General features: G+C 45.0%; 2 protein-coding genes across 3 annotated transcripts in view; both read right to left on the bottom strand.

The window, feature by feature from the left end:
• Positions 1-1,942: 1,942 nt before the first annotated feature.
• LOC131688819 (DDB1- and CUL4-associated factor 5) overlaps positions 1,943-23,196 on the bottom strand; it is a 34,674-nt gene continuing 13,420 nt past the window's right edge. For both annotated transcript variants that reach the window (XM_058973362.1, XM_058973373.1), the window contains exons 2-5: positions 11,954-13,030; positions 5,903-6,083; positions 4,127-5,841; positions 1,943-3,690 (exon numbers count right to left, since the gene is read on the bottom strand). In XM_058973362.1, coding sequence (XP_058829345.1) covers positions 2,774-3,690; positions 4,127-5,841; positions 5,903-6,083; positions 11,954-12,173 — 3,033 coding nt within the window. In that variant the 5' untranslated portion in view covers positions 12,174-13,030 and the 3' untranslated portion in view covers positions 1,943-2,773. The remainder of the gene's footprint in view (positions 3,691-4,126; positions 5,842-5,902; positions 6,084-11,953; positions 13,031-23,196) is intronic.
• Positions 17,790-23,090, bottom strand: LOC131676180 (uncharacterized). Its single transcript, XM_058955300.1, has one exon. The coding sequence runs from the start codon at positions 23,088-23,090 to the stop codon at positions 17,790-17,792; it is 5,301 nt and encodes a 1,766-aa protein (XP_058811283.1).

Here is a 23,196-nt window from a genome sequence, read left to right as displayed (position 1 = left end):
ACCAGTTACCTTCGGAAGCTGGAGAGCTGCCTACCGAACGGTATCACACAATGCATCCTGCGTAGCGAGCATGATGCCAATCGGGCTGGTCATACGGGAAGACGAGGAGTGTTTTGAGCTGTGTGGCACTAGAGGAGTCCGCGAGCGTACCACGGTGGCTTCGGTCGCCAGTTGGCAGCGCGAGTGGGATAACTCCTCGAAAGGCAGGTGGACCCACCGGCTGATACCTAACATATCGAGCAGGGTGGGTAGACCCCATGGGGAAGTTCACTTCCATCTGACACAATTCATGTCAGGCTATGGCTACTTCCGACAGTACCTCCACAGGCATGGGCACGTGGAGGCCCCCGTCTGCCCTTACTGCCCAGGTGTTGACGAAACAGCGGAGCACATACTGTTCGTATGTCCTCGTTTCGACGTCGAAAGAAGAGCAATGCTTGACGTCTGTGGCTGGGACACAACCCCTGATACCCTTATTCAGCGGATGTGTCAATCGGTGGAGAAGTGGAACGCAGTCTCGGCTGCAACCACTCAGATTGCAGAGAATCTGGCGCGCACGGGCAGCAGACGACAAGCATGACTAACTTGTGATTGGTTAGTTAGAGCGGAAAGGGCTGAGCGCGGAGAAGTGAGCGAATGGTCTGCTCATGTTGAGGCAAGTGTGGCGCAGCAGGTGGCAATCGCGGTAGTCACACCGAAGCATGGCAGAAGAGTTAGTGAATGTATGGACTGCCCATGCCGAGATGGGAAGGTCGTAGCGTAGAATGTTGGTACCTATCGCTAGTGATACCTCGTGGCTTGGCAGAGGAATGTAGGGTGAGCATCCAAGTCAGCCTCACATGGTGTGACAGGGGTGAGCACCCAAATAAGCCTCATACTGGATGTGTGCGTGCGTAAGCGAGTGTGAGTGAGTACATTCACCCTTATTCTTGTTTACGACGAATGCGAGATTCGTTCGAAAGCGATTCGAAGGAATAGTATGCCCATTTGATTTTGCTGTCGTAAACGGGAATACAAACCTCTTTCGAACGAATCTTGCATTCGTCGTAAACAAGAATAAGGGTGATAAGTACTGCCATCCCCCCCAGAAGTAATGCCGGGAGATAGTTCCTGGGGGAAAGATGGTGGAGCCCAATGGAGTTTAGTTGGTATTACCCGTTAGGTAGTTTAGTCCTGGTCAAGCCCGACACTCCAGTATACTTCCGTGTGGTAGCTTGGCAACTAGTAAGCACGTGTACTGGATCAGTTCGTAAATGCATTCTCAATTGTAAAAAAATGGGCGGTGATGGAAATACCCACCACACAATGAGGGGCAACTCAGATATCAATTTGAGAGGCATTGAATACTTAAGCAGATCAAATCTCAATGCACTTAATGTAGGAAATCTTCCACCATTTGCACGATCTGGCAGGGAAGGTGTTAGATGTAACTCTCTGTTCTGACAGCATTATGCATGAGTTGACAAGCTGGTTCGTTAGACAATTGGTATTGTCCGAGGGAACATTCGTCCATGTCTTAATTGTAGAATCTGCAGATCGCGGTTCAATACACTTGTAGTACCCAGGGCTAGCTCTTGTAGACGTACCTCTATTTTATCGTCGTCCAAAGACACGGGGATCCTGGTCCGGATACCGACACTTATGGAGACTTGTACCCTGCTAAGCAAAATATAATTATAATTTCTTGCTAGAAAAATAAACTAACAAATTACCTGTGTACTCAAACCTCCTCATAATCCATTGATGTCAATTCGGAGTCCCCGTTGATCGTTTACATGCTACCCAAATATTGTGGGAACAGTCTTCAACCTACGTTGCACGTTCCGTTAATCATTGGCATGTAATTTCGTGAAATATCGCAAAAGGAATTCTTTCAGATTCCAGCGTTTCTCGAACTCAACAATTTAACCCAAGAAAGTAGAAAAAACCTAGCTAGGTGATAAATCGTAAAGTAAGTTTATTCAATCGCTTCCTTATGTGGGCTTTATATCAGGACTGCCTGCCTGCCTTCTTGTTACCTACGTGGGTATGCTTTGCGTGAGCTAGTGTATTTACTACACCTACCACTCACTTCCGCCTTAACACGCAAATACAAAACCGCACATGTCCGCATAACGGTATAAAGTTTGATCTTACATCTGATGGATACAATCTATAGTGTATGGGTTTAGTATATATTTAATAGTAATATTATGATTAGTAAATCACGGTTTTTTTCCTCTTAACATTCTAATTAGTATCAGTAATATGTAGTGTGTTAGGTGAGTACCAACTGTATCCACATACTTGAATATGTAGCTGTTTCTATCGTAAAACTGCCCATTTCTCTTCTATTTGGGTACGAGCAGCTCAGGAGACACGACAAAAATGTTGGTGATTGTGCTGTTACGGGCCTACTTGTACGGTTAGCTCAAATTGCTTCCTCGCTCATACAAACTACTACAAAGACAATCATAGTAGAAGACTATCACTAACACAACAATTAAGGTTCGCTGATTTTGTCGCCTGCCGAAGAATCGGTGTAATAAGAATTTTATTCTTGTACATCTTCGAAACTACATTTTCCATCCACATCGTAGACTGAGACTTGAACTCATACCAAAAACTTACTGAATAGAATCTATCGTATCTTTATGTTCGCTTCCATAAGCATTTCTAGTCACTTTATTAGTTCGACACAGTTCTTTAACCATACTCTGCGCTGTACTTCAAACGAATGCTCCTTCAGTGATTAGATAGGGTACTCCGGAACAGCCGTAGCCACAACCCTAGTTCACTCGCTATCCGAGTCATCACAGAAGTGCTTGCGATAGTTTTTCCGCACCCGGGCCACCTTTTGCTGGAACAGTTTCGAACCAAGATCGACCCCATTACTACTACTGCCGTTTGCCATCGGACCACTTCCGCCAACACCACCACCACCACCGATAGTGCTACTTAATCCACTAGTTCCGGGTGTAGCTTCCAGATAGTTCCCGTTGCTATTGCTGTTCAGGGAAGTGCGGGATTTGACACTGGACGGGAAACCGTTGGTGGACACGGAACTGCACGGACCGGTGGCGATTCCACTGTCCGGAGTGTAGTTTAGCAGTTCCCGGTTATAGTCCGGCTGTTGTGGTTTCCGTGTTGATGCGCCGGTTGAAGAGGAACATCCCGGTTGCTGCTGATCGATTGATGCTAACAATTTCTTTTTGTTGTTGAAATAGTCCACGAAACTGTCGTTGCTGGAGGAACAATCGTAATCGTAGCTGCTGGACAGCCTCGAGTTTGACCGACTGGAGTAGGTATGGTCGTAAACCTGGTTGTACGACGAGGATGACTCATTGTTGTCGTTTGCTGCTGAGAGCATCTGCTTCTGGCTGCTACCGTTCTGGATTGAATTGCTGTTAAGGTTAAGGATGCTGCTGTTGGCTCTACTGATATTGTTATTGTTGTTGTTACTATTATTGCTAGAATTGTTATTGTGATTCACGTAGCTACTGTTGTTGTTGCTGTGGTCTAGAATGTTGTTGTCGTTATGATCGACCGCTAGGAGGTCGCTGGAGGAATTCGGCGGGAGTTCGAAGTGATTAATCGGTGATGTGATAACCCGAAGCAGATTGTCCGGTGAGGCCGGATGTTCCGGAATCGACGGGTCGTCGTCGGAATCATCGTCGTCATTGGTGGTCGATGCTATGTGGAACAATAAATCTGTAAAAAAAGAAATGATAATGTAATTTTCAACTTTAACCGGTTTATATCAACTTGGCATGCACTAAACTTTGACTATCGCTTAAAATATTAGAACAATCAACTTCTAATTTGTGGACGAACGTTGTTACATTACCAGCACAGAAACTTCTTCGACCTACACCAAACTCCAGTTGGTGTTTGCAGTTACGTTTTAAGATGGATAATGGGGCTGAAGCTGGTGAAACGATCTATAAACATCCTAGGTCGAAGGAAATACCAGACGAGAAGAATCCAAACTAGGCTGCTGTGTGCTGCTACCCATAAACGAATTTTCTTTTCAAGTTTATTCCTATTTTCCTGGGTTGAAGTTCCTCTGCACAAAACGTTCTGGCCACAATGCCCAAAACAGCACTACCAGCACCGAAATCATTCAGATAATATAAAAAATACTCACTTCTCCCATTCCCGGTCAGCCCGGTACTGGTGCTAGGCGTATCCATGCTAACATATGTACTGCTTCTGCTTCCCCCGGCACCGTTCCCCGAGGCACCCGTTCGCACTGCATTGCACAACCCACTCGGACCGGCTCCATTATTGTAGATATTGCTGCCTGTACTACTACCGCCCGGGAAACCTCTGGAGGTCGAAGGAAAATTACCCAAACTGTCACAGCTCAGTTTGAGCTTCTTCGCAGCCGATGGCTGCGGTTGCTCACTATCGTTGTCCGCATCGTCATCATCGGAGCTGGATTCCTCGACCCGGGTGCTAGTGTTGGAAGATGATGGTGTTCCTTTGGATTTCCGCCGGTACGTTCGATACACTGCTAAATTCAGATTGGTGGTTTGCATACGACGCTTCTTGGTCGATTTTGAAACCTCCGAATCACTTGTCTGCTCGTGTGAAACTGGACGCTTACTGTACTTACTAGTACTAAGCCGTCGATTCCGTTTACCGATACCCTTTCGTGTGGTTCGAAGTGCCCCCAATCCGGGACGTTTTGGCTGATTGCGCAACCCGTACTTTGTCTTCGTTATCGTCCGCCGATTAGTGGCTCGGGCATTGGCAGTCTTCAGAGCGAGTCGCTTCAATCGATTTCGCTTGGTGGCAATTAGATATGCAATCCGATTCCGGTATTTCGTTCGCTGAGCTACATCTCCTCGACGACTTTGCTGCTGTCCGCGCAGTGGGATATAGTTCTGAACGGATTCCGTATCCGAAGTCTGAGTCGTGTCCGGTCGGGAAGATTCGTTCTCATCCGAACTGTGCTCCGATGTTTGATCCGACGTTTCACTGTTCCAACCTTCAATCTCCTGCTGAACAAGATAGTCGAAGAATGCCATCATTCGCGGGTCCTCCGTGGTCGATTGATGACTATAATCGTGAGTCATGTTCAGTGAAATGTACTCCTCATTGGTGAACACTTCTCTCGGATTTTCCGGACCCGTTGCTTCCTCCACCAAACTTCCACGCCACGATTCCAGCTCGAACGGAGTCCAAAGCTTCACGATCTTTTCCACTCCGGATGAAGCTATTAAACACTTTTGCGGATTGTATCTAACCTGATTGACGATCGACCGATGTCCGTAAAGAACCATCTGATTTCGATCGACCCACTGATCGGTATCGTTCACATCTGCATCGGTCACGCGCCACACGTACAGATTAAAATCATCCGAACCGGACAGCACAAATTGATCCCTCTCGCCAGCAAAGCAGCAACTTTTCATCGTACACGAATTGTAGTAATCCGGATGGTAAAACTGGCAGATCGGTTCCGGTGAAGCCGTCGAGAACAGAATCGGCGGTAGACGTCTTCTCAGTGCCAGCACCTGTGTACCCAAACTGTTGAACCGAATGCTCATACAGCTTTGGGCAGCATTCTCTCCACCGTACCGAATCGTTGGCATCTTCGGAGCTCTAAGATCCCACAGGGCGGCACCCTCCTTTGCATTGGCCGTTACGATGAACCCGGCATCGTACGGATGATACATCACGGCATGGTACGGTGAACGGCACCGTGAAACGCACATCACATCCGAACCATCCCGCATGTCAAAAATCAGAATCTTTCCATCTTCGCCGGCCGTCGCGAATAGGTCATTATTGGAAGGATCGATCGATAGACCGTACACGGGTTTACTGTGCAGGAATACGTCCACCGATTCTCGTCTGAAAATAAAATTAGAATTAGAGAATGGTCTCAATCTAAGCAGGCCACATTCTAACTCACGTTTGAACATCGTGAACAATGACGACATCGTCGTTTCCGCCGGAGAAAACGCGAGCGTTCCGCGAGTCCATACCGAGACAGAAGATGTTGCTCAGGTGCTGCTTCTGCATCGAGGCCGGTGATTCCTTCTCCTGGATGGATTTGTCCACGTGCCACAGGAGAACTCGGCGATCGTCTCCACCTGTTGGGTAAGGGTAAAAACATAAGTATGCTTGAACTGTAGACAGATGAATTGATGTAAAAATTTATATATTTCAAGTGTGGCCCAAAATATCTGAATATGAATAATCAAGTGCCGGATCTTTGATGATATAAGATATTTGTCTATAGTGTCTGAGTTTCTGCTAATTTTGCACACTATCATAAAATAGAGGAACTAAAGTGTGTTTTATTTGGAGATTAGTTTACTTAAAAAAGGGCGAAAGGTGTTAAATGATAAATATCTCATTTAAAGGAGGCCGTCCCATGTTTTGGACGACGCGATCGCTATCTCGAATTAGTTTTTCGAGTAGTCCCGAAATATAATCCAAATGTTACTTCTATTCTCGTCGTGGTGATCCGTCGAGATGAGTGAATTTTAGAAGCAAAAAGTGAAGATCTAACCAAATACGGCGGCCGTTGACTAGATTCGCATTAGATCAAGTGTCTGTGAGGAAAAATGTTTACAGAAGGTGCAAATGGAGCTTAGACCAAAAGACGTCGTCGTTATTCAATTCCATGGCGGAAAGATACCCGTCAAAAGTGCCGGCCAGTGATTTGAGCGATCACAACGCTTGCAATAAAAAAGAGACCAACTTCACGAATCCAAAGAAATCCGTCATCGTGGCGCACTTCGTGTAGGCCGGATAAAGCGGACCGCCCATATACAATATTCGGACACTTCTGAAAAAGGGTAAGTGCATCAAGTGCTAACCGGGTTCCGGTTCTGACGGTTTTGCGAGAGCTGATGGTAAAGCAAGCGCTAAAGTAGCAGACAGGAAAGCAAGGAGACAAAATCCTTCCGCACCTTGGGCCAGGAGGTCGATGCGACCACCCAGACGAGTAATAGGCATTTGGCCAACATAAACATCGTCATGAGAAAGCGGAAGTCGAGCAAGCGGCCACACAAAAGGAGCAGCTGAAAGTGCTCGTCAAGGATGTCGTCCCTGTGAAGCGCAGCCAGGTTGTGATCACGGACGACATGACGTATCTCACGCTCGACGGTTACGACTGACCAATTATTTCACGTTCCCTAGGAAGGAAATGAGCAGCGATGTAAAGCACGTCTCCCAAAGAAGGTTTTCTTGTGGCTGACAATCAATGAGAAGAGGATTTCAAAGCCGGTCTTCTTTTCTTCACAACTTTCTGTCAACGGAGAGGTGTGCAGCACAAAAGGGTTAACGAAAGTTGCATTCTTCATTAAGAAATACCACCCAAAAGACGATCCCGTATTCTGGCCCGATATGGCCACGGTGCATTACGCGTAGCAGTTGAAGTAGGAGACGAAGCGTTTGAAGATCCCAGTCGTCCACATAAAACCCTCCAACTGAAGCGTTCCCTTCAGGGACGTTCTAAGCGATCTTTTGCAGAAATGCTAAAGATAGCTACGTCACCGGTTTCTACAAATATCTATAGTAATTTGTCTAGTGACGAATGTAACTCTGATGACTCCCAGGAGGGAACATTTGCTGTACCTAGAAGTAATAGAAAAAAGAGGAATATATCCTCTCCTAAGCTTCGTTGTAAAATCCAGAAGATGTCAAGGACCTCCTAACATAACTACTCGAGAAAGGTCTGGTGCAAAACCAAAGCAATTGTATCAATGTTTCGTATGACCTCATGCGAAATAAAAAGGGGTGATTTCAACTCCCACGGAACGGCAAGGGGTTGCCTACATGACAATAATCGATCTATCTCACTCCTCGAGCTTTGTGCCTCAATATGACCATTTTGAAGACGGGTTCAATAACACGGATTCAGGCTGCATCAAAGCACTAGATCGCCTTAGACTTGTGACGCGAAGAGTACTGCGACAGCCGCCCCGATGGGGCATTCATGGAACTCTCAGAGCTTTCATTCAAAATCACCTAAAAGACAGGCGATTCCAGGTATACATCGGCGGCGAACTCTCCGACGAATTCTGGGAGACCAACGGAGTCCCACAAGGATCAGTGCTTGCAACATTCGCTTCACTACCCAACGCAATCTACGTGGTCGTCTACGCGGAAGACATCATCCTAGTCGCCTTGTGAAAAACGATCCCCCATATCCCGATCTCCCTACCAGCCGCCGTCAACGCGGTCGAACGATGGGCTCAAACTACCGGCTCTAACATCGCTCACTGCTGCGGATCCATTCACCCCGCCAACGCCAGGTCGGTCTCACGTAACGGGCTTCAGATATGCTTCCGGAAAGAGCCGAAAGTGGTCGGCAGCTACCAAGCACATCTGCCAGACCCGCAGATACAGAATTCAAGTGATGTCACGGATTCTTGAAAAAAAAAACATCGAGAGACGAGTAGTTCGCTCTTTCCATAGCCACGGACCAACAAGTGCGCAAGCGATTCCCTACGGCCCATCGACGCGAGCCACAACATCGACTACAGCCTATCCCTGGTCGTCAACACAGGCAACTCCCTAACCGCATCGGAGCCCACCATCAGTCACTAGTCAACAGAAAATAATCAGGCCGAATATTCACCGATGGATCCAAGGCCATTAATGAGGTGGAGGCGGGGATCAGTGGCTTGGAGGACGGGTTCTTCTTCCGCCTGCCCTCCTCCGCTTCTCCGTAGACAGCTGTACAGGCAGTAACAAAGGATAAAATACCAACCGACTCCCCGACGGTTATCTTCAATGACTCGCTCTCCGTGTTAAAGAGCGGGACATCGATGCACCCTTTCGTACAGGCCATTGCAGCCTACCGCGACCCACTTTTGTCCATCTGCTGGATACCAGGTCACAGCGGAATAGAATGGAATGTCGACGCAGATCGATTAGCCTCCCTCGGTGGGTGGACTCGCGCCCTGGTCTCGGTGGAAACAGCAACAATCGACAAGAGAAAATAAAAAGATCCCTCAACGTATGCACCAACCGCAACAACCAGAGAGAGAGAGAGCAGAAGATCCTCCCCCGGCTTCGCGTCGGCCACACCAGATTGACCCACGCGCACTGTATAGCCAACAACCCCATCCCCAAATGCACCCCTTGCAACACGCGCCTGATTGTCAAGCACATCCTATGCAACTGTAAGCAACTCGAAAATCTACGACAACAATACGCCATGCTGCGATCGATCAGAGACATCCTTTCGAACGAGCATGTCCAGGAGCAAATGTCGATATTCATATTAGTCAATAATGCGGGACTATACGGCGACATCTGATAGATGCGGATCCTCCACCACACTCCGTCGAGTTGTGGGGAGGTTTCCCGTGGTCCATTGATCTACCAACCCTGCGCAAAGATCATGATCATTTCGGATGGAACATCTATAAACAAAAACAAACACAATTTCATTACAAATCAAAAGTATTGTACTTTTATATCCAATTATCAGCGAATGACCCGCCGTGGTTAAAGCTGCAATTAATGTGCGCGCTGGCTTTATTCTCGACACCGCGATTCAAGCTCAGACCAAACTCGTACCAGACGCGAACTCTCGTGGACGGTCTCTCACTCAACCCATAGTGGGACAGGACAAGATCTTGAGACCGCTGCATACAAGATCTTCCGAAACGTTGGGCTACCCGCTAGCTATCACCAGTACACGACGCTAGAAACACGTATGAAGAGTGTGATGAAAGCCAATAAAAGTAGTTACTGCCACCGGTTCGTTGGCGGACTAACGCGAGAAACATCGATGAGCACTCCTTGGGCCACGGCCCCGTACGTATGCGAAACCGAAGTACCTATGAGAGCGTGGAATATTCAAAACCGTTGCATTTTCGAATTCGTCAAGAATGTTTATCCGGATTTCGCCCCGACACAAAATCGCGCCGCCTTCCCTCACGGTTGCGCGAACCAAGACTTTTTTCGACGGTGCAGTTCCCACTTGCTCTCTAACCATGTAACATTACAGTCCCAGGGCCAGACAGAATCAAACTCAACTTGTTGAAGAATCTGCCAGACTCTGCCAAAAAAACGCTTGTTAAATTTATTTAATAAGGTTGGAGACAAGTATCATCGCCAACCAGAAAAATTTGCCTCCGATCACAACTCGTATCGGCCGGTTACGATGCTGTATCCGGAAGATGTTCGAGAAAATGATACTGTTCCGTTTCGATAATTGGGTCTAAGAAAAAGGCTCACTGTCAGATACACCATTTGGTTTCCGCGAAGGCAAAGGGACACACGATTGCCTTGCGTTGTTATGAACAGAAATTCAAATAGCCTATGCTAGTAAGGAGTAAATGGCATCAGATTTCTTGGATTTTAATGGCACTGTTTTTCAGTTGCTATTAACATTCTTTCTGAGAACCTGTAGCAGCTTGGATTTTCACCGACATTAAAAAAAATTTTGCTAAGCTTTTCTGGAAAGGACATCCATTTTTTGTATGGCGATTTGTTAACGTGGAAATTCAGCTACATATGGTCTTCCTCAGGACTCATGTCTACGCCACTTTCCATACAATTCGTGGTCAATGATATTGCTCCGAACGAACCTGCCCGGCGGTAGTTAGCTATTTTCTTCCGTATCTCTTATAACCCCTTTTTCCGATCTCGATCTTATTTTAATGCTAATAATAAGCAAACTTCATTTTATTATATTCAGAATTGCCCATATTTTGGCGCATGTAATTTTAAATGTTCTTTGATTTGATGACATTTTAAGGGAACACGTATACGCTGGTTGAAATCAATCGAGCTGACATTTCTTTGGAATAGCCCAGGGAAGCTACTTGGGACCGTTGATATTTATACTTTACTTCCATGGCGTGCATTTAGTGATTCTTGTCGGTCCTTCGCAGATGATTAAAAAAAATTCGTGTTATCCAGTCAATTGAGGATTGCCGATCGCTTCAACAACGAAGATTTCAGCTGATTGTTGTGTTGCAAGAACTGCGTGTGCGTAAATCCAAAAAAGTGCGAGCTGATCGAATTATCACGAAAGAAATTCTAGCGATAGCCTGCCTGGCAGACCCGAAGGAAGAGTTGCACCAGGTAGGTTTGAGCGCTGGGTTTCGACTGGTATGGTCACGCTACCTAATCAATTTTCCAAATCAATCTGTAGTCATATTACAATTTACAACATTAAATATATTCAATTTTTTACGTAATTACATCATAACATGATATTTTCGACGCCTGGTTAGTAGATAAATTTACAAGCCACAAAAGGCTCTAAATTTTGAATATTTGATTTGGTGAGAGGTTAAAACTTCTTTGAGATGGAGAAAAGCTTAGAGCAGAACAGCGTTTCCGTTTTCGTTAAACAAAAGACGAATATCTGCAAAACTCGCAGTTTTTTTCCAGCAAATTTTTATGTGAAAATGCGTAAACAATGTTTTTTTATTGCTGAAAAGAATTTTTTCCGACAACCTACAGTACATAGTTTTCTTTACTGTCCCGCTGGAGATCTTGAAAACCATAATAATATTGGCACAAATCTGTCTAGAACATTAAATTGATTTTTTCCTGATAAACAGAATAAACCGTATCGAATGCAAACCCAAGAAATGTCATCCACATTCGTTCGTGTATTTTTTTTCTTTTCATTTTTACTATTACTCTGCTCGCCTGCTATCGTTTATTTTTGTTTTCGCTTTAGCAGCCCATCCTTGGTCGTGATGGTGCAGCAGCAGTGTCAGCAGTCACCATCACCACGGACGGCCGATGGCACACACAGGGGCGAAGAACGTGATTATTATCCCCCTTGCTGCCTTGGCCCGGTCTGGTTGTTGCGTATATGAGTACAGGCCATTTTGTTCAGCGATGACCCCCCTGTGTGTGCTGCCAAAAAAAAAATAGAAACTTTTCGAGACAAATAAAATCCCGAACTGGCAGAAAATTAAACACCTTTCGAAACATGCAAATACAAAACACGGTCTACGGTTCATATAATGACACTCACCTGAAACTAGCAGCTCCCCCTCCTTGCTGAACTCGATGGCATTAACGCAGCCATAGTGCGATACCAGATCCTTTTTGTAGAGGTTCTTGGCGATCCTCAACCGCTGGTGGAACAGATTGTTGCGGAACTGTTTCACATTATCACCAAGCTGGCGACTGACCAGATGGCCCAGCACATTCGGCTGGAGCTGCTTCGGTCGCCGTTGATGGTGGTGGACCATTCTGACGGCTCACCCCCACCTTCCGGGTCCGGGTTGATTATCCGGTTTTTCACTCGCTGCTCTGTACGGGCTATTCAATTACTTAATACGTAGCAGATTCGATTGATTACCCTGTGCTATCTAGTGACGTTTTTTTATTTACTACAAGGTTTTTTTTAACAATCGATTTCAATTTCTTCGTTTTACTGAGGAACAATTTTATCTATCAAGAAGGGATAGTCTGCGTTCGCTCTCGCCCCGACCGTCGTTACTTTCTTGCACTGTTGCCTTCTCTTCACTTTAGACCATGGACCCTTTTACACATCTCCGCCTGACTCACTACACTTTCATCGATTCACCCTCTCTTCCAGCGAAGAATGTCTACCAGTCACTACAGTCAGTCTGTCTGTCAGTAACAACGACTCCCCATTAATATTCACTATCTGACATTAAAAAAAAGTCTTCATTCATCATCACGACTATATTAAAATGTACTATGTCTCAGGTTCCCCGAAAGGGTTCGGTTTCCTTCGGTACACTACCGACACTGATCAGACTAAATCCTAGTGTCACTTCCACCCTATCGAACACCCGCTGGCTGGAACAAGTACTATTTTCCGGATTATGCACCGATTTTCACTATACGACTGGCCAAACCAAAACTGCACCGAACCAGCGACTGAAAACTACTCGTTTTTGACACTTTTTCTTGCGTTGCCATTTTTTCGTCGTTTATAAAATCGTCTCTATCACTGTTCGCCTTTCCTCGGTTGCTGCCAGCGATCTGTTTGCTGCTGCTGCTGCTGAATGGAATGGATGCCTTGATCCAATACATATGTACGTAGGTGGCAATCATATACAAAAATGTACTGAAACGACTGAAACAACAACACAACAGGAGAGAAAATAATGCTCTGTGTAAGTGTAAGCAGGTATATAAAAAGTCGAACGAATTCGGCTGAAGTGCTGAAAAAGTAGTTATGTGCAATGGGAAAATGCGCCCTACCGGATAGGGGAGATTGAGTTAGAAATGGTTGTGAATGGGATGTTTTTGCTTTGGGGGAGAAATTCTATTGAAATTAACAATTAATTACGTTCGATTATTGAGGTGTTCTCATCATCGTAGCGATCATAATAGTTGATCTTATTGAGCTGCATCCATCGAGTCATTAAACTGGTACCCATTTTAATAAGTTTGAAATCTGAGTGACTGTAGTACCGTTGTCCAAACTTGGAAATGTACCGTTTACCGAAATTCAAAAATTAAATGTTTTCAGACATGTTTAGTAACCCTAGAACGTTGCACTTGCGTTTTCCACCTTAGAACGTTGCACTGGGTAAAAATGTACCCCACGCGCTTGATCGCAATTTTCGCAGGTAAAATTGCAAACAAACGAAATCATTTTCTTCGGTTTTTTAATGGCGAAAACAGCTGTGTAAGTGAAAGTACAGAATTTATTGAATCACTGATACATAAATTAGTTTGGATAAAATAAAAAAATGATTAAATCGCGGTTTTGACTTTTTTCGTAAACATTACCATAACTTTGCGAATTTTCAACCGATTTGAAAAAAAATCAAATTATTCTAAAAGTCGAAAGAATGGTCTTAAAACGCTATTAAATGGAATTTCGACATTTTAAAAAAAAAGTGTAATTATTTAGAAGAGTGAAAGTTTAAAAATCGGCTTTTGGAAAATACCACGAAATTGGGTGGAAATTGAAATGAAAAAAATATTTCTGGCCAGTAACACATTGATAACACGCAACGTTACTGTTACAGCAGTAACTGTGCGCAAATTATACTTGCGAGTCATTGCTTTGAAAACCTATAAAAAATAAACAATACAACAATAGAAATCAGCAAAAATGAGAATGATTTTTTGTTCCGCTTCAAAATTAATTTAAATTAATTGAATAAATGATTACAAAAGATTATATAATACTCATTGTTAGTTATGCAGTAAAACAATCAGTATTTAAACTGGTATTGTCACGAATCACATTTCCACTGACAGTTCGAAACCAGACGAAACACTAACAGCAACCGTACACTGGGGTACAAATGTACCCCACGCCAACTTTGACACCTGCTTCTATGAAGGCTATAAGCAAACTGGCTATACCACCTTTTCCTACTCTTACTAGGAACTCTAAACTGAATTATGGTTATGGTCCCAGACAAGGTCCCAGATCGGAAAATGCCGAATTCTCGTCTTTACGTGGCTCCAAAGAAGGCCTGGGGTACATTTATACCTCAGTGCAACGTTCTAGGGTTAAAATCATTCTGTAACTCCCAAAACAATTTATGCATAAGGTGCACAACACTAACTTGGGACAAGTTAGACGATAAATTTGTACTAGACGCAATAGTTTTAGTGTATTGATTGGGATCAGCCCAGGAAATGTCTTATGAGAGCCTCATAAGTCACTAACTACAAGGGCCATGCCATGATTTGGTTTCATCATAGAAACACTCCAATTTCCACGATTCTCGAGAATTGATAAAAAATATTGTGTGTTCTATTCACAAACTGGCGGATTTGTGAGGGTTTGAAGTCGTTTGACACCAGTTTAGTCGTAACGCGGGTGGTGTCATGAAAAATGTCGAATATGAGTTGATAACAGTTTCAAATGTATATGTTATTTGTTTTATAAATACATATACATGGTTGCAGACATGTAAATATGCTCTTTCAGTGATTTTGACTTGTCAGTAATTCGTTTTGTCATAGGCGGACATAAGATCGATGTGTACGGTTTTGTTTCAGGTTTGAGTGGTACTATTATTTTGATATAATAAAATTCTGAGTCTTTGGCATAGGGGTTGGTGCTCCATTTTCAAAACTTCACGCTCGGATCGGGTTTCTCAAATTTAAAATTTTCGGGTTTTACAATTTAAAAATTCTTGTAAATTAGTCAGACTCAGTTCAGGGCCCGAATTCAAAAAAAAAATAATACCGCATTTTTCTACTGCATAACATCAGAGCTGCCACATTCAAGTCTGTCTTCATATGATGATGTAATGTATTCATGATGTATTAGAGTGGCGCAAAAAACGTATTTTGATAATAAAGCAAAAATATATTGAAGCTTTTCCTTTCATTATAATTCCAACCGAAACCACTGGGTGGCAAAGCTGTATCAGTGTGCAATCTAAGGCCACACATTTGATACAGAATTCCTGTTCTTTACATCTCCACAGTGCTAACCGGGGTAAAACTGCTAGTGTTTCCATCATACTAGCTTTCGATAAAGTTAAAGCTTATGTTAGGCTGCCCAAAAATATTTCATAATCTCTTCGGCGTCGGTTTGTTTACCACCCTCGATTATTTTTTCACAAGTTTAAAAGCTAAATCAATCTGTTTTAAAACGTAATCTAAAAAAATCTGAAAATTATTGACGTTATTGACTAAAAGTATTAAAAATAAGCAACACTCCCGATGACTCCCGGCTGTCCGAAGTGCAAGTTGCTCGATAAAAATTATCGGAAAGCATTCACGAAAGTCTTACATATTGCTAAGATCGTAACGTCTGCCAAGACGTACCTCTTGTTCTGTTCCCTTTCCCTACTAATACAATTCGTTTCCTGCCAAGCTCGTGGAAATGCAGAGGTAGTCTCGGTCTCTATCAACAGCGAGTATAGAACTAACATTCTTTTACTTCCCCGGTAGAGCAATATCGTAACACGAAGCGTTCATGGTGAGGCACCTACCTTGACTATAGCTGTCGAAGGCACAATCAATCCGAACAAGTCCCTGTCATTGATGAAGACTAGATAGATCCGCACATTCACGTACCAAGACAGCAGATTTGATAAAAACTAGCAGCGACCAACGTTTCGTCGATGGCCATCTCTTGTTTAGATGCTACATTTTCAGGAAGCACCTAAAACTGTCGTCGAAAATCCACCGAAGGAGATTGTAATCACCTACAACAAGTGCATTACCTCGTCTGCCAGTTATCGCCAGGATCGCTGTTTGGCCTCAGATAGATGCAGCAAACATACAGCTATCGACCTGGTAGTGAAAATGGCAATCGCATCCATAAATTGCGTAGTTCGTCGTAAAATCGGAGTTTAATATATCATCGTGTAGCCAAGCTTCGGTAAGGACAATAAAGTCAATTGTTTCAAGAGGTGAAAACCAGGAAGCAGGTATGAGTTTTTGTTCTCATTCTACGAACGTTCTGATAGTAGGTGGACAGAAAATCATGCTATGAATCATCTTCAAGTTACCAGTGGACCACCATAGATACAATAAAATTAATCATCCCTGTCATTTTCAGTTGCCGTTCATTCGATTACCCAGATCTTCTCAAAATGACGCAGCCCAACCGTTAGTATGTTAAAACGAGAGAAGGGTTTAAGCATTATGGCGCGCCCTCTAGTTCGACTAATCCTATGGAAAATCTACAGCAATATCCGAATGTGACATAGAATCAATGCGTTCTTTCGTGGACAATGGGAACTCTTTGGTCCCGAATAATGTAAATTTATCTCGCGTTCCCAACACTCGAAATATGCTTCCTTTTTGATGGCGATACCGCCTGTTGCTCGAATGAAACGTGGTTTGATTCAATTACAAAAATTGTGCCACATTTCGACTATGCTTACACCGTTTACCGTACGGTCCGAAGTATAGAGTGGCATCGTTTTTACCAAGCACACTGCCTTAGGTCAACTAGCTAAAACTACTTGGTTTCTAGCATACCATCGGGCATGCCTGTGATACTGATGGTTTACTGATGTAGGTACTATCAAAGCTTTAGAGGGCTAAGAACGAAAATAAAGGACGCGTATTTGGCTGCTACTGGCGGCGACTACAATATTTATGTTTTAACAGAAACTTGGCTTGATGCTAGAACTACATCAAGTGGTCACAATCCTAAAAGCCCGCCGAACTGCACTGCGTGCACTCCAGAGAACATCCCATTTTGGGTGAATCGGTCGTCTGAATACCGACGTCTCAGGAACATGGCGAAAAAGGCCGCTGAAGAAACCAAAGCCGCTAATTGGACCAAATTTATCGATGGTTCCGATTCTCGAACAGATATGTTGTGGAATTTAGTTAACCCCTTAACCGGAAAACGTCTGCAAACAGGCTGATCGCGCACAATTTTCCCTACGTTGTGACTTTTGCGTAACGTTTCACCAACGACGAAAGAAATCTCCTTACTCGACGATGGAAGCGAAAATACCACGGCAGCGGGATGGACTAAATGCACTAACAGCAGTTTGGATCACACAAAAAGGTAAGATTTTATTTCACTGCACTTTAATTCCAATTTTCCTTTAGGCGATGTTCACTGTTCGACGGTCAAGAACTACTGAATTTTATTTCTTCGTTTCAAAAACCAACTACCTAGGAAACAGCTGATCCGTACAACACTGTACATGCGGAACAGCGGAAAATGAACCTAACTTTTGGTAGCAACATAACAGCGTACTAGATGCCTACAGTGACACTTCGCTTATCTACTTCAACATCACCGTCTCCTTGAAATAACACATTTCAAAACAAAACAAAACAATTTCGGTAATTCTACATGCTTCACATTACAACTATTTACTAATATTTTCTTTTTCTTTTACAGCAAATCATCCAGATTGGGCCGGTTGTGGGTTGGTGGCCAGCAGCTAATTGTCGTCGTCGTCTCCTGATGCAGCAGCGAAATCCGGCAGCAAACAGATTTTAGTGATCGGACGGCTGATTGTACCACGAGCAGTGCGCAGCAGTACAACTCTTGCTAGCCCATCCGGGCCCGGGGAAGTTGACTCAATTCGAGCAAGTGGCCAACGGATTGGTGGTTGCAGTTCATCTACGACGATGACCATACGCCCAGGCAAAATTTGTTCGTTCCGCAAATGCTTGGTGGTATCCTTTTGCAGTTCCTGCAAATATTCTGAGCGCCAGTGTTTCCAACATTTTTGAACGTGCAACTGCAGCTGCTGATAATGATCCAGTCGGTTGACCGGAATGTTGTGGTGATCTGGGTCGGGCAAGGCGAGGATGCTGGTGCCGATAAGAAAATGGGCCGGCGTGAGAGCAGCAAGATCGTTCGGATCATCAGACATTGGCAGTAAAGGACGTGAATTCATCATTGATTCAACCTGCGTGAGCACTGTGCTGATATCCTCAAACGATAGGCGCGATGGACCCAACTGCCGAAATAGATGCTTCTTGGCCACTTTGACTGCTGCTTCCCATAATCCGCCGAAATGAGGTGCCTTCGGTGGATTTAGATGCCAAGTGATTCCTTCCTCTGCACAATACGATGAGATTTTGTCGATTTCGTTCTGGTTTTTGAGCATAGCAAATAATTTTCCCATTTCATTTTTAGCCCCTTCAAAGTTTTTGCCGTTGTCCGAATGAATGTGCGCTGGACGTCCTCTTCTGGCTATGAACCGACGGAGTGCACATAAGAAAGCCTGCGTTGTCAAATCACTCACGAGCTCTAGATGAACAGCTTTGGTGGCAAAGCAGACGAACACGGAAATGTAGGCCTTCGTCGGAGAGGCACGTTTGTGGATTGGTTTGAGATAGAGCGGGCCAGCATAATCTACACCGGTGATACTAAATGGACGGCTTGGAATGATTCGATGGACGGGTAGCTGACCAATTTGCTGCTGCGCAGGTACAGGATTGAGTCGAGTGCATCGAAAGCAGTTTCGTACGGTATTGTGCGCCAATCTGCGTCCGTGCAGTGGCCAAAATTCCTCGCGTACTGTTGATAATAAAAGGCGCCCACCGGCGTGTAGCATTCGGCGGTGATAATATTCCATTAGTAGACAGGAAAGCGGGTGGAAGCTAGGCAGTAGGGCAGGATGTTTTGATTGGTAGGGCAGTTGGGATAACTTTAATCGACCTCCGACTCTCAAAACTTTCTCTTGATCCAGAAATGGGCTCATTTGACGGACGTGCGAACGCTTTGGAACCGAATTCCCTTTTTCCAGCTCTCTGATTTCCGGGGCGAAGGCTTCTTGTTGTGCAAGTCGAACTATTAACGTTTTGGCTTTCGATAACTCTTCCACAGATAATGTTCTCGCTGGATTCGATGTAAGGGGAGGCTGAGTTCTGGTTCTTGTACGTGTATTGACTATAAAACGGATACAGTATCCAATGACGTGAAGCAGGCGAGTGAACGATGACCAGCGAAGAAATAACGGATTGACCGATGTGTTCAATTGCACAGCTGCTACGACGTGTCGCACTTCGAGTACATCATCAGCAACAATTGGCGGGGTACGAGTTTTCCATTCTCCTTCGGTCAGTGACAACCAGCGGGGGCCTTGGTCCCACAACGTACTTTTCAGAAAATCTTCTACCGACATTCCACGGGATACTAGGTCAGCCGGATTTTCGCATCCAGATATGTGCATCCACTGGCAGCCATGGGTATAATGCTGCACCTCAGAGACTCTATTCCCTACGAACGTTTGCCAAGTGTTTGGAGGTGATCGAATCCACTGCAGCGTGACGGCGGAGTCCGACCAGAAGTACGAGGCAGAAACTTCAACATCTATGGCCTGCTTGATGCGATCATGCAGATGCGAAGCCAAAACAGCAGCGCAAAGTTCAAGACGGGCAAGGGTGAGACGCTTTAGTGGGGCGACTCGTGACTTGGCGGCGAGAAGCTGAATTCTTACGTTTCCCATTTCGTCTTTACAGCGGGCGTACGTGCATGCACCGTATGCCGATTCGGATGCATCTGCAAATGTATGCAACTGGATGGTTGATTGTGGAAGGAATACATAGCGGGTTACTCGATAGGCAGAAATTTTGGGCAGCTCCTGATGATATTTATTCCACTTATGACAAACGTTTTCAGGAACTGGCTCATCCCAACCAGTCGATAATAACCACATATCTTGCATTAGAATTTTGGCTCTAACTATGACCGGAGCAATGAGGCCAAGTGGGTCGAATAATTTCGCAATATCCGATAAAATGGAACGTTTGGTAGGTGCTTCATCGCGATGCTGCACATGCGAATCGAACCGTAGAAAATCTCCTTCCGGCTCCCAGTTAATTCCAAGCGCCTTTATTGTTTCATGGGGGGTGAATTGTAATGTAGATTGGGTGCCAATTTGATCGTCGTTCAATCCCTGCAGAACATCAAGCCGATTTGATGTCCACTTACGAAGTTCAAATCCTCCCTTCTCGAGTAATTCGCTAAGCTCTGTGCGGAGGTGAATGGCTTCGTCTACCGACTTTGCCCCGCCGATGAAGTCGTCGACGTAGAAATTTTTTCGTAAAGCCTTGCTGCCAAATCGATACGATCCTCCTTCGTCGTTTGCCAATTGCTGAAGCGTGCGTGTTGCGAGAAAGGAGGACGGAGCTAGACCGTAGGTCACAGTACGCAATTCGTACGTTTGAATAGGCGATTCTGGAGAGAACCGCCATAAAATGCGCTGCAATGGAGTATCGTCGGGGTGCACTAGAACTTGTCGGTACATTTTTGCCACGTCTCCGACGAGGGCGATCGGGTATGTACGGAAGCGAAGAATCATGGCGAGTAGGTCATCCTGAACCACTGGTCCGACGCAAAGAGCATCGTTGAGCGAAAATCCAGTGGAAGTTTTTGCTGAGCCGTCAAATACGACGCGAACCTTTGTCGTCGTGCTGGATTCTTTAACTACTGGGTGATGGGGTAAGTAGTATTCTATACCACAGCTAGTATCTTCGGGTTTGACCAGCTGCATGTGCCCAAGCTGAAGGTACTCCTGCATGAATTGGTGGTACTCCTGCTTCAAACTGGAGTCTCGTTCCAAACGTCTCTCTAGAAATTCGAATCGGCGCAATGCGTTTGTTTTAGACTGGCCTAGCATAACGGCGAAGTCTTGCTTTCTGGGTAAACGAACCATATATCGTCCTTCGGAATTTCTCGCAACCGTTGACTGGTAAAAGGACTCACAATGACGTTCTTCGGTGGAATAGTTGTCCTTGGTAGTTAGTTCCTCCATTTGCCAGAATCGTTCTAGACTTTCCTCCAAAGAGACCATCGATACAGCTACTACACTGCAAGAGTTGGAGGTACATGTCAAGCTTGGTATAGAGAAAGCTGAACCCGCAGAGCCTGCCACAATCCATCCGAAAACGCTATCTACTAATAACGGAAGATTGCCGTGCAGCTGTATTCGAGACGCGGTTGGGAAGAAAGAGTAAAAGTGTTTAGCGCCGATGACCATATCGATTGGCTGGCTTTTGTTAAATGCTGGGTCCGCCAGGAACAGGTCCTTTGGAATATTCCACATCTTTGTATCGATGGTTTGTGCAGGTAGGTCGGCGGTGACCTTATCCATCACAAGAAAGTTAACGCCGCACGAAAAATTCTCTTTTCTTGAAGTGATCTGGGCGTATACCGATTCACGTATCGCCTTGGATAGCTGACCGGCACCTTGAACAGTAATGTTAACGGGACTCCTTTTCATACGAAGAATTCGTGCGACACGCTCTGAAATTAGATTCGGCTGCGATGCACTGTCCAACAATGCTCGCGCTGGATGTGCATGTCCGAATGCATCGATCACGTTTACGATGACTGTAAGCAAAAATACGTTCTCGCGTGGTTGTTGGAGAGAAGCACTCGTTTCAATCGAAAGAGGCATTTCCGTCGCCGCAACGGTTGTTTGCCCACGATTGTCGATGGAATTGGTTGGAATCGGTTGCCTAGAATCCGGGTGGCGCGAAATATTCTCATTGTTGGGCTTTCTAGGACCGTTGGATTGATCGAAATGCAAAAGAGTGTGGTGACGCTGGTTGCATTTTCTGCAGTTCAGATCACAGGGACAGTTGCGAACGAAATGGTTCTCTTTCAGACAATTGTGGCACAGTCGCCTCGAGTTGACTGCCCGCTGTCGCTCAGCCATCGAAAACTGAATGAATTTCTCGCACCTCGACAAAGAATGGGCCTGGTTGCACACCGGGCATTTAAGAGAAGAACCAGTGGTAGAAGCACAAGCAGATAAACGGAATTGGGAGTGCCTCTTGAAGTGGTGGGAAGATGCAATGTCGCTACTGGAACCGGGGTTGGAAGCAGGCTGGTGATTGACGGATATCGACTCTAGAACTCGTGTTCTCCTCTGCAGAAAATCTATCAAACAAGTGTAGTTTGGGTTATCTACTGTAGATGCGTGGTCTTCCCAGGCCTTGAGGGAATCATCGTGGAGGCGCGTACACAGCAGGTGCTCAAGAAGGGTACTCCATGCGTCGGTCGGTTCCCCCAATTGGTGCAGAATTTTTGTGTGGCGCTCGAATTCATCTACCAAGCTATGTAGCGTTGCAGCAGTCTCCTTCTTCATGTGCGGAATGTCGAAGAGTGCCTGCAGATGTCGCTTTTTCAAAAGATAATCATTGGAATATCTACCTTCAAGTGCTCCCCATGCTAGTGAGTAGTTAGCAGAACATATAGCAATGGACTCGATTAGCTGGGCAGCCTCTCCCTTAACGGCAGCCTTCAAGTAGTGGAATTTTTGAATAGGCGGAACATCAGCATTATTGTGAATCAGAGCCAAAAACGTATCGTGGAAGGTAAGCCATTGTTGGTAATCCCCATCGAATTCGGGTAGCGAAATCGTCGGGAGTTTGATGCCAGAAAGAGCGGAATTAGCATGCAGAGAGTGAGGGATACTAGCGTCAGGAAGTTGAGGCAATTTAGTAAGCAAAGAAGCTTTTATTGTAAAAAGCCGAGGTTCAAAGTTGGCACGAATTGATGCATGGTGTGCCCTACCTTCATCATCTATCGCTTCAGCTTCCAGTTCAGCTTGCACTTCCTCCAGCGTAGTCCACATCGTGTCCAGGTACTCCAACCTCAACTGTACTTGCGCCTGATCTCTTTCAGCAATATAGTCCTCTAAAAAAGCCTCTGCCCGACCCAAAGCCTCGACCACTGTATTTCTCCTCGTTGTCAGCTGGTAGATTCGCTGGTCATCGGCCATCTTGAATGGCAATGATAAATGTGGGTGGTGCGATCCGCAAAATACGTAGATCTGTTGAAATAAAGACCACGGTAGACCCGACGGATAAAATGAATCTACTTGGAAA

The sequence above is a fragment of the Topomyia yanbarensis genome, chromosome 1 (assembly GCF_030247195.1).
Source record: "Topomyia yanbarensis strain Yona2022 chromosome 1, ASM3024719v1, whole genome shotgun sequence".
Taxonomy (NCBI): Eukaryota; Metazoa; Arthropoda; class Insecta; order Diptera; family Culicidae; genus Topomyia; species Topomyia yanbarensis.
The sequence above is the reverse complement of the archived record's forward strand: the minus strand, read 5'-3'. Positions and strand labels throughout refer to the sequence as shown.